The sequence below is a fragment of the Photinus pyralis genome, unplaced genomic scaffold, assembly GCF_008802855.1.
Source record: "Photinus pyralis isolate 1611_PpyrPB1 unplaced genomic scaffold, Ppyr1.3 Ppyr1.4_LG8, whole genome shotgun sequence".
Taxonomy (NCBI): Eukaryota; Metazoa; Arthropoda; class Insecta; order Coleoptera; family Lampyridae; genus Photinus; species Photinus pyralis.
Window position 1 is genome coordinate 12,700,675 of NW_022170819.1, and position 13,940 is coordinate 12,714,614.

At 37.3% G+C, this 13,940-nt stretch overlaps 1 protein-coding gene across 3 annotated transcripts; it reads left to right on the plus strand.

Annotated features, from left to right (window-relative positions):
• On the plus strand, positions 1-10,268 carry LOC116178380 (ankyrin repeat and fibronectin type-III domain-containing protein 1; the record flags this gene model as incomplete). Of its 3 annotated transcripts, none has more annotated exon segments than XM_031497864.1 (9): positions 1-156; positions 401-479; positions 932-1,035; positions 1,088-1,258; positions 1,306-1,512; positions 1,561-1,948; positions 1,996-2,619; positions 7,756-9,311; positions 9,363-10,268. In XM_031497864.1, coding segments are annotated over 9 exon segments (3,440 nt in total), but the record flags the coding sequence as incomplete, so codon positions are not given.
• Between the last annotated feature and the right edge of the window lie 3,672 nt (positions 10,269-13,940).

Genomic DNA, 13,940 nt, shown 5'->3' on the forward strand with positions numbered 1-13,940 from the left:
AATTACCCCCATTATCGAGCGAGAACGAAATGGAAATTGCAAACGGATACCTTAATACGGGTTTATCGTCCCATGGGCACAAGCCTAGTAAAAAACAGGCAAAATTAATGCAACAGCGCCTGGAACGGTTAGCGAGGATCAACATTCACTTGCAGGGTAAGAAAATTTAACGGGGATAGGGCGCTTTTACATGACAATGACGCGCAATTTTTGCTGCTGTGTGACGGCAAGTCACATGCAGGTGTCTGGTAATTGAGATTTAAAGACGGCTGAACGCGAGCTCTAGTTGCATGTGCAAAGCTAGAAGATTTTATGCAAAGTAGGTTGTGCAGGCTTTTCGGTAGGACGGGGAACTGAAGCTTAAATAATCCTTAACTAATTTGCTAATGTTTTGTTTCAGCTTTGTTTGCCGCTATTGAACATGGACATTTGGAGAAAGCCAGGACGATATTGGAATCTACAGATGTTGACGTAAATAGGTAAGTGAAGAGAAGAGGTTGACCGTGATCTGGAAATACTATAGTAATTATTGTCAAAGGTATTTATGGAAGATGTCATACCTTGAGCATTTTTAAATAAATATTCCTTATACCATTTGCTAATCTAAACGAAAGAACATCCAATTTTATATTTTCTACATTGGGCACGAAACACAGAAAAACTGCCTTCGATATTCTTGTATTGAGAATTGTTCCCATAATCCTCTTAAAAAACGCATTCAATTATTTAAAGTCGAATTTTCTCTCAAATTGTGGAAATGCACATTGATCGAAACGGAAAGTAGAGAATTCCTTTTAAAGCGCGATAAATTCTTTTATCCCGTCGAATGTCGATCTCCTCTTATAATAAATTATGTAAAGCATGAGGAAACCGATACCATAAAACGGATAAATGGTTTTTGTTCTAAAATAAATGCTACTTCAATTTACAGTGTGAATAACGATGGATTATCGCCTCTAGACATTGCCGTTCTCAGCAATAACCGTCCCTTAGTGAAAATGTTAATTAGTTTCGGAGCGCGAGAGGGTAGTCAATGTAAGTTTGTCGCCGACCCATTGCTCCCCATAAGTGTGCGGCATTTTTGCAGTTTCAAGCCCCGACAAGTTAGGTTCGCATCTGAAACATCTTCTGGGAGAAGCGGAGATGCGTCTTCAAGAATTAGGTGGACTATTAGAGGAACCTTGTGGGGCACCGTTTAATACTAGGGCGTCGTTTTCGAGCATTATCGGGAATACGTACCAGTCTTCGACCATGACAGGTTGGTTTCCCTACTTAAACCATCAGATATCCCAATTGTGATTGTAGGTTGTGCTGGTGGCGACACAGAGAAACAGGCAATCGCTTGGAGCAGAAGAGTGAAGGTCCTCCGACGAATGGTGCTAGGTTTCGCACAAGCACGACCTCCCGATCCCCCATCTCTTGTCGCCGTCGATATAACATCTTCCACATCCATCACGTTACGTTTACAAGATCCAATCTCGAATGACTCCGCTATTAATACCAAATATTTAGGTAATCGCCTAAGCACTCTAAACTTAATCTAGCAAAGTTCAATTACAGTTCAGTGGTCCGCCAGGCCTGATTTTTCTCCACTAACTGGCGAAATTGATATTTTGGACATGTCCAAGCCCACCTGCACAATAGAGCTCTCCCAAGGGAGACGATATTTTTTTAGGGCAGCTTGCGGAAATTTAAAGGGCTTCGGCAACTTTGTACCTTCTACCCCCGCGTCGGTGGTGCCATCGACGTGGAGAGAAGTTGACCACCGCGATTCAAGGTACGACGGTAAACTCCTCAATCTGGACCACTTAATCGAAGAGGTAAAGCAAATACGACCAGGCACCGAGATATTAGAAACGCCGGGACCACAGCGCAGAACGCAAAGAAAAAAGACGACAATTAAGCAACTATTTTCGGCGGCAAGTAAATTTCAAAAGCATTTAAAAAGGTAATGTGCAAACATGATGAAATGATGATATTAATTGGAGGTTTCAGGGGAATATATTTAGCCTGCATTTTGTACCATGAAGACAAAGTCTTGGTGACCAATGAAGATTTTTTACCTGTGATAGAAATTGATGAATCCTTTCCAAGTTGCATCCATACCGATCTTCATTGGTTCATGAAGGTTGCGTGTACGTGGAACGACACCAAGTTTCTGCGTTGCGATATGGAAAAGACAACCTCGTCCGCAATCCACTTCCGTACCAAACTTTTAGCCGCCGCTTTACAAATGCAATCCGCGTTATGCTTGCAGGACTTAGGGCAACTATTTTACAAACCTTTACGTGATGTGAACGGAACGGTGGTGCTCAGTACAATTAATTACATAAAGTCGCCGAAAAGTGTATCCGTTTTAAATTCGCGATGGTTACCAATGAACAAAGTGTTTAAAAAAGTTGTGCTCAGCGACGACCACAGCATCTCGGAGATTTTGATGGGGTCCATACAAGAACAAATTAACTATCATCAAGTTTCCGGACTCAAACTTGGCAAAGGACTTTACTTGGCTTATCTCAAAATGCAAAGTTCTGTTGATTTGATACAAGTTGTAGTTCCGGCAAAGTCGCCCAACATGTTACCTCACTGCAAAATTCGGGACAATCCACACGTTTCTGAGTAATTATATTAGATTTTATATTTTTCTGATGTCATACTGCATCATCTAGAAGATAAGGGAAAATCCAAAGATAGCAGTGAAAAACCTTATTGGGTCAAAAGTTAATATATGAAGAGATATAATTTCATTATTATTATGATGTTGACATTACTGGCACAGTCTTTCTGTCCTAGTCATTTACAAACAGTGTGGAACTTTTGTTTGCAACACTGAATATACCTTCAAAAGTTTGCAAGAACAGTTTTTAATAATATTCACAATTATAGTATACCTATTATACATACTGCTGTGTGCCCCACGTTGGGCGCCAAAATTATTTGCTGTGTACCATGGCGAACGGTCACTAAGCCGCCCACCTGTCCACCCAGCTCAAACAACTCACCAAAAAAAATCAACATGAAGCTCTTAAAATCCAAGATCGCAACCTGTGCTCAAACTGATACAGAACCCTTACCTCAAACACAAAATTTATTCGACAATTGCTGTAATAAAAAGTGGCAACAGTGCCATCGACAAACACGACCACACCACAAGCTCTCGATCAAAACAGACAAAATAACATCCCAATCACCTTGTACAGTCAATAATCTAAACATCTAGTCTCACACCTCGACTTCCACCAAACAGACGCGTACAAAAAAAAACACAAACAGCAAATTGAACTCGTCTCAGAAACTCTCCCAAACTTTTCTCCGAACACGGGACAGGAAACCTCTTCCCAACCCGAATTCGAACACTCAATTCATGACGTACTTAAACTCTCCCACTTCACCAGCCAAAGGTCTTCGACAAACCCACAACTCCACAAACTGACAGTCCCTAAGAAATCTGAAAACTGAAAAGCCGGAAGCACGGTTCCAACAAACGGGCCCGACTTCACCCAACGGCCAAAATACGGCACCCAAGTCTCTTTAATACATTTCTCATCTTTCTCATTCTTTAGTTAAAACAAACAACATTCTCTTATCTAAATGCGCACCTGCGACAATATCTATTAAGAAAGTTAATTAACTTTTAGCGACTCACAAACTTCTATAAGCACTTCCAAATGTCCCTTATCTTTCCTTAACGTAATTTTCCAAAAAAGGAGCTAAGTTGCTCCTTTCTTGGGAATTACGTTAAGGAAAGGAGCAACTTAGCATGCGGATATTTAAACAAAAATTAGACATCGTTAAACTACGTAAATTAACACAGCAGTACATACCTTAAATTTGCGGTCAGTGGCGTACTTCTGCATGGTCTAAGGGGGCATATTTTTTTATTAGTTTTCATTGCATATTATTAAAGAATGTATTTTTTTTATACAGCACCAGAAAAGGTGTTCAATATGTCCCCAATGAAAAATGGTGGTTGCTATTCCGAAATATATACGCCCCCCCTTGACTCTGTAGACGTACGCGATTGGCACAGTTTTAAACTATGATAGTAAACTTTCCATAATTTTGGGTACCATAAGAAGCAGTGTATGTAGAACCGTTGTCTTCAGAACCAGAGACAGTGTCGCCATTTTTAAAAAGTTTCTAAATTCGCTACGACCGGCCAGCAGAAGGGAATTAATAATACGTGACCGGTTAATGCAGGAAGAGAAATGTATTGCGTGAAAGAGACGATCAGATGGTTACTGTAATTTCAAACGTGAATATTGCGAAGCGTTGTCGTATTAAAACGGAAGCGAACCTTTTCTCGTTTCGGTGCATATTTCGATTAAGGCGTTTAAATTAGTTACTACGACGAAGTTTGGGTCCAAGGTGCAAAACATGCCGTTGGTTGTGCCATATTTGTAGTGGCAAGTTGCGTAAAAAAAGCATTTCAACAATTTATTTATAATGCGCGTTATTTACGAACAAAACAACTATCGGTAAAAAGGTTAATGACAATTAATTCAAGTTTGTTTTTGCTGTTAAAACCCTAAGTTTTCAAAGGTACATTGAAAATTTGAATTTATTAAGTTCTACTAAGTAAATTAAAGCAACCCTGATATATTCCTGAATCAATTGCGTCAACTATTTTTCGCAATAAATTTTCAAAAGTAACCCAATTTAATTGGTAATGCGGGAGGTCTATTTGTTTGCCTAATGCCACTATACAATTTCTCAAATTGCTGCTGCCTTCCAAAGGAGAAATCCAACTGACAATGTCAACATTCTTATTTATGGAGATATATTTTTTAAATTTTAACCAAAGATTCTTCCTGTAAATGCGAACATATCGCATATTTTAAACAGGCGCAGACTGCACAATGCTAAGTTCCTTATTTATAAGAATATTTATGCCTTAACTTATGTTCCTTTGTGCCTACACATAAACAGTCCCTTATATGATCTTTCGAGAAGGTCAATTCATGGAAAATGTGTTACTCGCCTTAACGCAAAAACCTTTTTAATTTTTTTTTTGGACCAATCCTCAAATTAGAGTCCGGAGACATCCATGGTGAAGAATATCCCTAACCATCCAACGGAGAAATTCCGACAGCTTTAAATGCCAGAAATACGGTCATACATCCAATCGTAAGAGCGAGCAAACATGCCAATGTGGAAAAACTCCATATGAAACAATGGCGGTTTCGGCAGGGGGAAAACGGGGCAATTACCCCCTTTAACAACCCCAAAACAGCTTTGTGAAAATGCAAAAAGCATTGTTTAAATGTTATAGACAACTTTATTTACAGTATTTCCATTACATTCCCCACTTTCTAAAAATGTGCACTACGTACCGAGTGACCCAATAAGACTGTTCCTCGGCCATATCTCGAGAACCGTTCGTCATTTATGACTTAGGGTTAAAAAAATTATTAGGTAAATCGGTCATGAAGAATCGCTGGAAAATATTTTCAAGTTCTAAAAATGACCAACAGAAGGCGTAACTGCCATCTTAAATTTTAAAACTGCATTTCGCATAATAAACTAAAAAAATTGTCTTCACATTTTTAAAGAGAACCAGTTTATCTATCATTTTCGTAAAAACAAAAACAAAGATGGTGTAACGCGTTCAATTGTTTTTGCAATAACTTGCTTTAACTTCTTAACCGTTTAACCGATTTTACTAAATTTGGTATGATTGAAAAGAGCATTCCTTGGGCAATGCAATGAGAATCAAAATATAGTTAATTTAGTTGAATCCTTCTCCGCCAGGGGGCTATCTTTGACACTATGACCCAAAATCTTAAAAAAATCAAAAAAATCAAGTGGAATGATACCCAAATAACATCCAAAGAGGCCAGTGAAAACCGTTTTTCAAAATCTCGTTCCTAACCTCAAATATTGGGAAAACTTGTATCTTAAATTTACTTTTTACGTATTTCCGGTACTTGTCGATGGCGCGAAAGAAAAGCACCGTACACTTTTAGGTAGGCCTTGGAAAATTAAACAAATGGAACACGATGCATCAAAATGATAACAGCTGTAATTTGTAAATTATTCTGCTTTGTTTACATTCAGAAAGTGCAGTTTTTTGAATTTCTAATCTTTTCTAAAATGCCGATTTCTAACCCAGAAGCATTTTGAATCCCTGCCGCATCTTCTATTTGCGTTATCCGAATCGACCACAAACCATCGCCGCCAGCATATTAAATGTTTCTTGGTTAGAAATCGACATTTTAGCAAAGATTACAAATTCAAAAAACTGCACTTTTTGGTTCTCTTTAAAAATGTGAAAAACAATTTTTTAGTTTATTATGCGAAATTTAAAGAAAATGCAATTTTAAAATTTAAGATGACAGTTGCGCCCTCTGGTGGTCATTTTTAGAACTTGAACATATTTTCCAGCGATTCTTCATAACCGATTTACCCAATAATTTTTTTACCCCTAAGTCATACGACGAACGGTTCCCGGGATATGGCCGAGGAACAGTCTTATTGGGTCACCTGGTACATTCTGTTTTCCGTAACCGTAAGTAATTAGGTATGGGGCGTCTTTGCGAGCGAAGTTAAAAGTTGTATATTGATAATGTGCCCCCCTTTAAACGTTTCTCTGGATTCGCCACTGTCCTGAAGGTATAGAAAGTAAGGTACCGATTACCCCAAGTTAATTGTATCCGAAATTAACGAAGAATTGAATGAATTGAAATTGTTATTGAGAGAATATGTGCACCCAATGAAAAATTGTGGTTGCTATTACGAAATATATACTCCCCCTCCTTGACTCAGTAGCCGTACGTCACTGAGCATAGTTTTAAACTATAGAGGGTGGTGGCGTAAGGGATTTCAATGTAAAATTCATATCATGCGATTATTGGCTCCCCAAATTATTTTAGAGTAAAAATGTATTAAGGTTTTTTGTAGAAAAAATTGTTAATGTCAATAACAATTGTCAATAAACCATATTATTTTTCAATTTTTTGCATAATAAAGACGGAAAATTGGAAAAATAAAACCCGCATCTTTTTCAATAATCTGTGATGCCATGGAATGTTCTAAAACAAAAAGATATCAAGTTATCAATTAGCAGCAGTTCGAAATGGATTTTATGATCGACTTAGGTTACTGTCTTGCAGTTAATGGTGACTTATTCGAACATTTATTGTAAATTGTTATATTAGGAAACCGTTTTTAGTAATTTGGTCTTTCTTTATGTTGAATTCGCTGTTCTAAATATAATACTTTTTGATAGAATTTGATTTGTTTTATAGCAGACATTCCATGGCATGACGGATATTGGCGTAGTTTTTGTATTATAAAATTCCATGGCATCACAGATTATTGAAAAAGATGGGGGTTTCATTTTTCCGTCTTTATTATGCAAAAAATTGAAAACTAATACGGTTGATTGACGTAAAAAATTTTTTTCTAAAAAATCCTACATACATTTTTGCTCTAAAATAATTTGGGGAGCCAATAATCACATGTTATGAATTTTACATTGAAATCCCTATTATGCGTTACGCAAGTCACCACCCTGTATAGATTGACAGTAAACTTTCCATAATTTTGGATACCATAAGAAGCTTCTTTAAAAAAAATTGTTGTTTTGAAGATATATTCAGTGTTCCAGACCAAATTTCCACCATGATAACGTTAGGTACGTCTCGCAATTGCAACTGTCCACAATAATGCATTATTTGTTTTATTTTCTACTCATTTGCTACCTTGGAAAAACATTGTCGCTGTGAAATTTTAATAAATCGTTATTTTTTGCAGAGAAGAATGGCGTTTTCTGAAGAATCAATATATGACCAACGCAACCGATCATTCTACCGAACAACAACGAACCTTTCTTGATCTCGTAACTAGCGCCGCAAAGCGACTGTTTAATTACATGGACATATCAAACGAAGATGCGCTAACGCATCGAATATGTGATTTAGAAATAATAGATTTGACTGATGATGTTAGTTTTATAGTCGTATGTCCTTCGGCGGAGCTGTCCTGTTCAGTACCCGGACAACGTGAGATACTACTACAACGAGGCGATCTTCTCAGCTTACCGATACAAGTTTTTGAGATGATACATTTAAGCACATATCAGAGCGATATGATACAGAAGTATTCAAAGTTGAGTTGCTTACTCGAGTTGGACGCGGCCACCGCAAGTCATCTTCACCGCGAAGCGTTCTCCAACAGTGAGGTAGTCGCCGCCCGTGAGCGTCTGTCGAAACTTCAAAGCCTACAAATGAAGCTAAATAACATATGGAAAAGCATACGATGGCTAATGGACGTTATAACATTCGCGCGCGATCGAATTACTTCCGGTCTGTCGATGAAGTACATTTTGGAAAAGGAGGTGGAAGGTACCAATACATCACTCAAACGAAGTTTGCTGCAAATCCCCACTCAGGACACCAAAATATTTAAGAGCACACCGGGTCGCGGATCGTGGCCGGGCCCCGGTGCCGGAGTGGGTCCACCCAACAGTTCATTGCTTAACGAATTCAGCAAAAGCGAGCAGCAACTCAGCAAAAACGAAAGCATCATCTCCTGCCAATACCTCACGACGGCCAGCGATTCGGATTCGAGAAAAAATAGTGAGAGTTATAACAGTGATTATTTCAATGACAGGTTACCGCCATCGCGTAGTGAAGACACCCTGTTCGCTGGCACGCCCGTTTCGACCAATCACCGGTGTCGGGCTAATACCATTTCAAGTACCTCGGCAACATCTAGTCCTCTTTTAAGTGTAAGGCCAATGTTTAGTGGAAGTCTTCTAAGTGTAAACACTTTTAATACAACTAATACATCCGACAGTATGCATAGTTTAAGTTCGGACAGCGAGACAAGTTGCCCTATACCCATTAGTTCGAGCACCCCTCGAAAAGCGAAGCACAAGCAAAAAATAGTACCCTCTCGTAGTATGACCAATGTTAAATCCTCACTAATCAGCTCCTCGAGTAGAAAATCTGAGAAGAATCAGGACCCAAACTTTCTCATGTCCAATCTGCAAACGACATCGTCGAGAAGCTTAACCAACATAAAGAGTATCGAAAAGGATACGGAACAATCGACGTACCTCAAACCATTGGACGGGTATAAAAAGCCCGACATAGTTGATCCAGTTTTTAAAGTTCCTTACACAGATGCAGGGTCCAGCAATAGCGCCAAAGAGTATTCCTTGCCCGGTATTCTGCAAGTGTACGCGGCGTACGAGACCGGCTTGGCGAGCGGCACAAGCCTAAAGTTACACGTCACCCCTCGCACGACCGCGAGGGAGGTCGTCGATTTAGTCGTGAAGCAATTAAATATGGCTGTGGTCTTAAAAGGTAAGGACGGACCGATTTATACTACCGACAAGTTGAAGAACTTCTGCTTAGTTGCCGTAATCGGGGCGCGGGAACGCTGTTTGAGGGACGATTTTAAACCGTTACAGTTGCAAAACCCGTGGAAAAAGGGGCGGCTGTACGTTAGGCAGAAGCACGACGTTCTCGCCGCGCTCGAGCACAGTAGCAAGCACAGTCAAATTATTTGAGGTAAACTGTATTTAAATGTAATTTAGCCAATTGTAATTTTAGCAAATTTATTGTGCAACGAGGACCGAAAGCTGTACCTATAGGTAGTTAAGAAATATCGTGATAAGTAGGTTTAACTTAATAGTAAGTAATACAAAAATGGTGCTAGATCAGAGTTGGTATTTATTGTTGATTTTATGTGTTGTTACCTAGTCTGAATGTTTTTGCGATAGAATGCGAATGACTGTGCGGCCAGTTTTAAATCAATTATCCTATACATATGTGTTACCAATGTTAACACACCATTCTTATGATGAACGTGAGACTATTGAAAACTTATTGAGTAAGTACAATGAAAATATTTTATTAATGTGTGTAAGTTGGTCCACCTTTTACGATTAACTAATAAATGTTTAGGTATTAGTTGCTCATCTCTGTAGAGTATTGATTAACACCAATTAAAATACTCCCAAAACTTGTAAATGTTAGATTTGGTCCAAATAGAAGCAGTTCTAGCTAGAAGCTTAAGTATAATTTATTTATTTGCGTGCATTATGTAAACGATATATATGTACCTATATTAAGATTTATTTTGTCAGTACAAATTAACTAATTTTATAAACGTACATACCTATTGTATTTGCTTGTTGTACAGTATTAGAATTTATGTGTAAATGGAATGTTGAGACAGACAAATGCAAATGTCTATTATATGTTAATGATGTCACTGTAAAATAGTGCATTATAATAAATATTTAGAAATGTTACGTATTTAATTCGCTTTGATTTAGATTATAAATTACATTCATAAGCGTCATAATAGCGGCCAACGTTTCCTATTGAGATTTGGAAAAATTTTAACCAATAAATCAAACTATGGGGACAGAAACTGATTTCTTTTTCTAGTAGAATTCAGTTTTTCTTTATATATCCATTCGTGTCTGAAACTAATTATTATCTACTGAAGGGTGCTATCGATTTAAACTTTTGGCAAAAGAATATAATGGCACTTACACAACATAAATATTTAGGCAACTTTCAAGATTTTAACGACTGCGTCTTAATAGAAATATAGCCACTTGAACTAAAAAAGAAAAAAAACGTTATATAGCGTTTTTGCAGTTTTACAAAGGTTGGATTTTATGTCCAAATATGTATAAGTTGAATACAATACATTATTTTATTTTTTGCAATTGTAGTTGCACTGTTTTGTGTAGATAACATCCTCTAAAGGCAAATGCTGCTTATTTGCGCAATGCTACTATTGATATTGATAACTAATCTACCTTAAAAAATTGCGCTAATTACAGCATATAAACTGAAACATAAGAATATTCAATATATAATGTATCACTAAAAAATTAATATTTTATTTGGTCTTAAGCAGTTTGCGGCATCCTAATTCACTTTGTACATTTATCAGCAATAACCCGATTACCACTTACGTAATTAATTTTAATCTGGACATTTGTGAAACTGAAAGGATCAATTATCGCAATTTCTAAACTTAGAACATTTCACTTTAGATTATTTCCTTAGTTCGTTTTGAATAAGTTGTTGTATTTATTTGTTAAATAATGGAAATTGATTGGTGGACACAACGAATAGTAAAACATTAATAATTTATTTCTTATTTTATAAACCAAACATTCGGCAGTTGCCGGCCGCTGTTGGAAAAGTAATCTTAAAAATTTCAAAATTTGATCATATAGGTAGTCATTGAAATATACAGGGTGTACCTAAACGGAATTAAGGAACGCGATTTTTCTCGGAAGTTATTAGAAATACAAAAAATCTTTCAAATACTTATAGTTTTTAATGTTTCTAGTAAGCTAATCATAAATCAGGGAAAAACTATAGGTCTGTGAAGGTAGCACGGTAATTAAAAGAACTAACGACGGTACATGATCACATCGTTAGTGCCTCTTAGTCAGGGGCGGACTGGGTAACTGCCAGGGCCGTAGAGAGAAACTTGGGGCCCGGGGGGTTGTTAAGCACGGGGCCCTTTTTTGTGCTTAAACTTACCTATTCCACATTACTTTATTCTACTAATCAAGGACTCATAATATGAAATATTTTATTTTAGTGAAATTGGTATGCTTTATGGATGTAAAAATTTTATTCCCAAAAAACCATGCAATGGGCCCCTTTTCAAAATCCGGGCCCAGGGGGAATCCCCCCGTTTACCCCCCCTTCTCGTCAGGCCTGGTAACTGCGGGCCAGGTGGAATTGCATTGGTTACGGAATTTTTTTTCGAAATTGGTTTCTAGTCTATAACTTTTGATTGAGAAGTCTAATCGAAAAAGTACGAATTGTTTTGGATTCTACGCACCAAAATTAATAAGAAAAAGTGTTTTTCCGAGAAATTTTGGTGCAGTCGATTTTTGGTAAAAAAGGAAGGTTATACACTGCCTTTTTTTGAGCCCGAAAAAAAATTGTCTCAGATCGACCCGGAAAAAAAATTTTCTTATAGAATGTGGCCTGTAGAATCCATAATTTCAAACAGTTCCAAGATTGGGCTACTAGTTCAAAAGTTACAACCCTTTGAATTTTTTTTCGAAATTGGTTTCTAGTCTATAACTTTTGAATGAGAAGTCTGATCGAAAAAGTACGAATTGATTTGGATTCTACGCACCCAAATTAATAAGAAAAAGTGTTTTCCCGAGAAATTTTGGTAAAAAAGGAAGGTTATACACAGGGGCGGACTGGGTACTTACGGGCCATTAAAGTATTAGTGTAGTAATGAAGGTGGCGAGGGGGGGGGGTAGCTCTGAGGTGCACCACAAAAACATTTTAAAGTACTCCTTTCTCGAAAATCAATTACCATACAGTTTTTTTTTAAATTGCAACTGATAATTAAAAGTAACAAAATATACAATCCACACGAGGTGCGTCGCCTATCATTGTATTTCAGCACTTTCATGCTACGACAAAAAATGATAAATTCATTGTAAAACACTTCAATTAAAACAGAATTTTTTAACAACCTAACATCAACCCCAATTAGAGAAACGTGTTAATAATTTATTAATAGTGCAATAAACTAAATACAGCACATACTTATAAATTTCCAACGGGCCATTATGATCTACAGGCTAGGTGGCAATCGCCCCCCGCCCCCCCCCCCGTGCCAGTCCGCCCCTGCTCTTATAAAACTTTATAACTGCATCAGCACTACCGGCCGTTCCCGAGAAAATGAGAAATGTTTTGAAGATATTTTCACCTTTTCACCCTGTATAAAAAGCATATCCGGAAAACGGTTAGCCTCGCGGTTAGCATTACGAAAAAAAACCAATAAGACCTACAAAAATAATTTTTTTGTTAAGGAATACCCGGGGATACCTATAAAAAGTATCAAAATGTATAGGCTGCCCTCGAGAACACCCCATATACCTAAAAATACGTTTTAGGCTTCCCCTCAGGCTTCTCGTACCAACAAACCGTTACCATTAATCTCAACCATTGAGGCTCTATCGTCCGCTTACAAAAGGTGCATTCCCTGTATAATAAAAATGATTCAACTTATATGAATAGGTATCTAAAACTTGGAAATCATAATATTCCGTTAATATTCTTAAAGAAAACCCGAGAGAAAACCCGAGAGAAAACCCTCGAAAAAACCGATGATCTGATAAATAAGCACTCCAAATTTCACATTCGCCGTAGCTTAAACCAACTAGTTAAATAAAATAGGATAAGTAAGAGCGAGAGTAAGAGTCAAAGTTGATATACCTACTGAGTATTTCTTTAATTACTTTAAAAGCAGAGTGTATTTTCTGTTTTTCAGAAAAAAAAATTGACGAGGCTTTTCCTTTCAATTTTCATAATGCTTGATCTCGTGCCTGATGAAACAAATATTGCGTTTTTTTTCAAAAAAAAAAACATGGCGGATTGAAATTTTCCGAACTTGCAGGGTAGACACAAGGAGTTTTGGGATTGAATCGATTGAATTTCTAAACGATGGCCTATTTTGTCGAAAAGACCGGGATATTGCACAATTAAGAGCTTACTTGTGATTCAAATTCGTAAAAAAAACACTTTTTTAAAATTGTGCTAAATCCTTATTTTTAGAGATAAATGTTATATAGCAAAAAAGTTTTCTCGTCACAAGAGCTTTCAATAAAAAAAAAGAAATTTAAAATCGGACTATTAGGAGCAGAGATACAAAAAAATATATTGCGGCTAATGGCGCCATTTTGACAGCCACCATTTTGGTTTCCTGTGCGAATTTTCGAGTGGCTCCCTATCTCAAAAGTTACCTTTTGGTATTAACTATTACCACAGAAAGTAGCATATTCCAATCAAAAAGTGCAGTATTTTCCCCATTCTAGCCATGTACCCGACGTACTAAACGGTCAGCCCTAAGGAACGGTTTTTAGCAATTAAACGAATGGTTCGTTGTCGTGGTTTCGATTGAGTATTAATCATCTACATTTTTTTTTA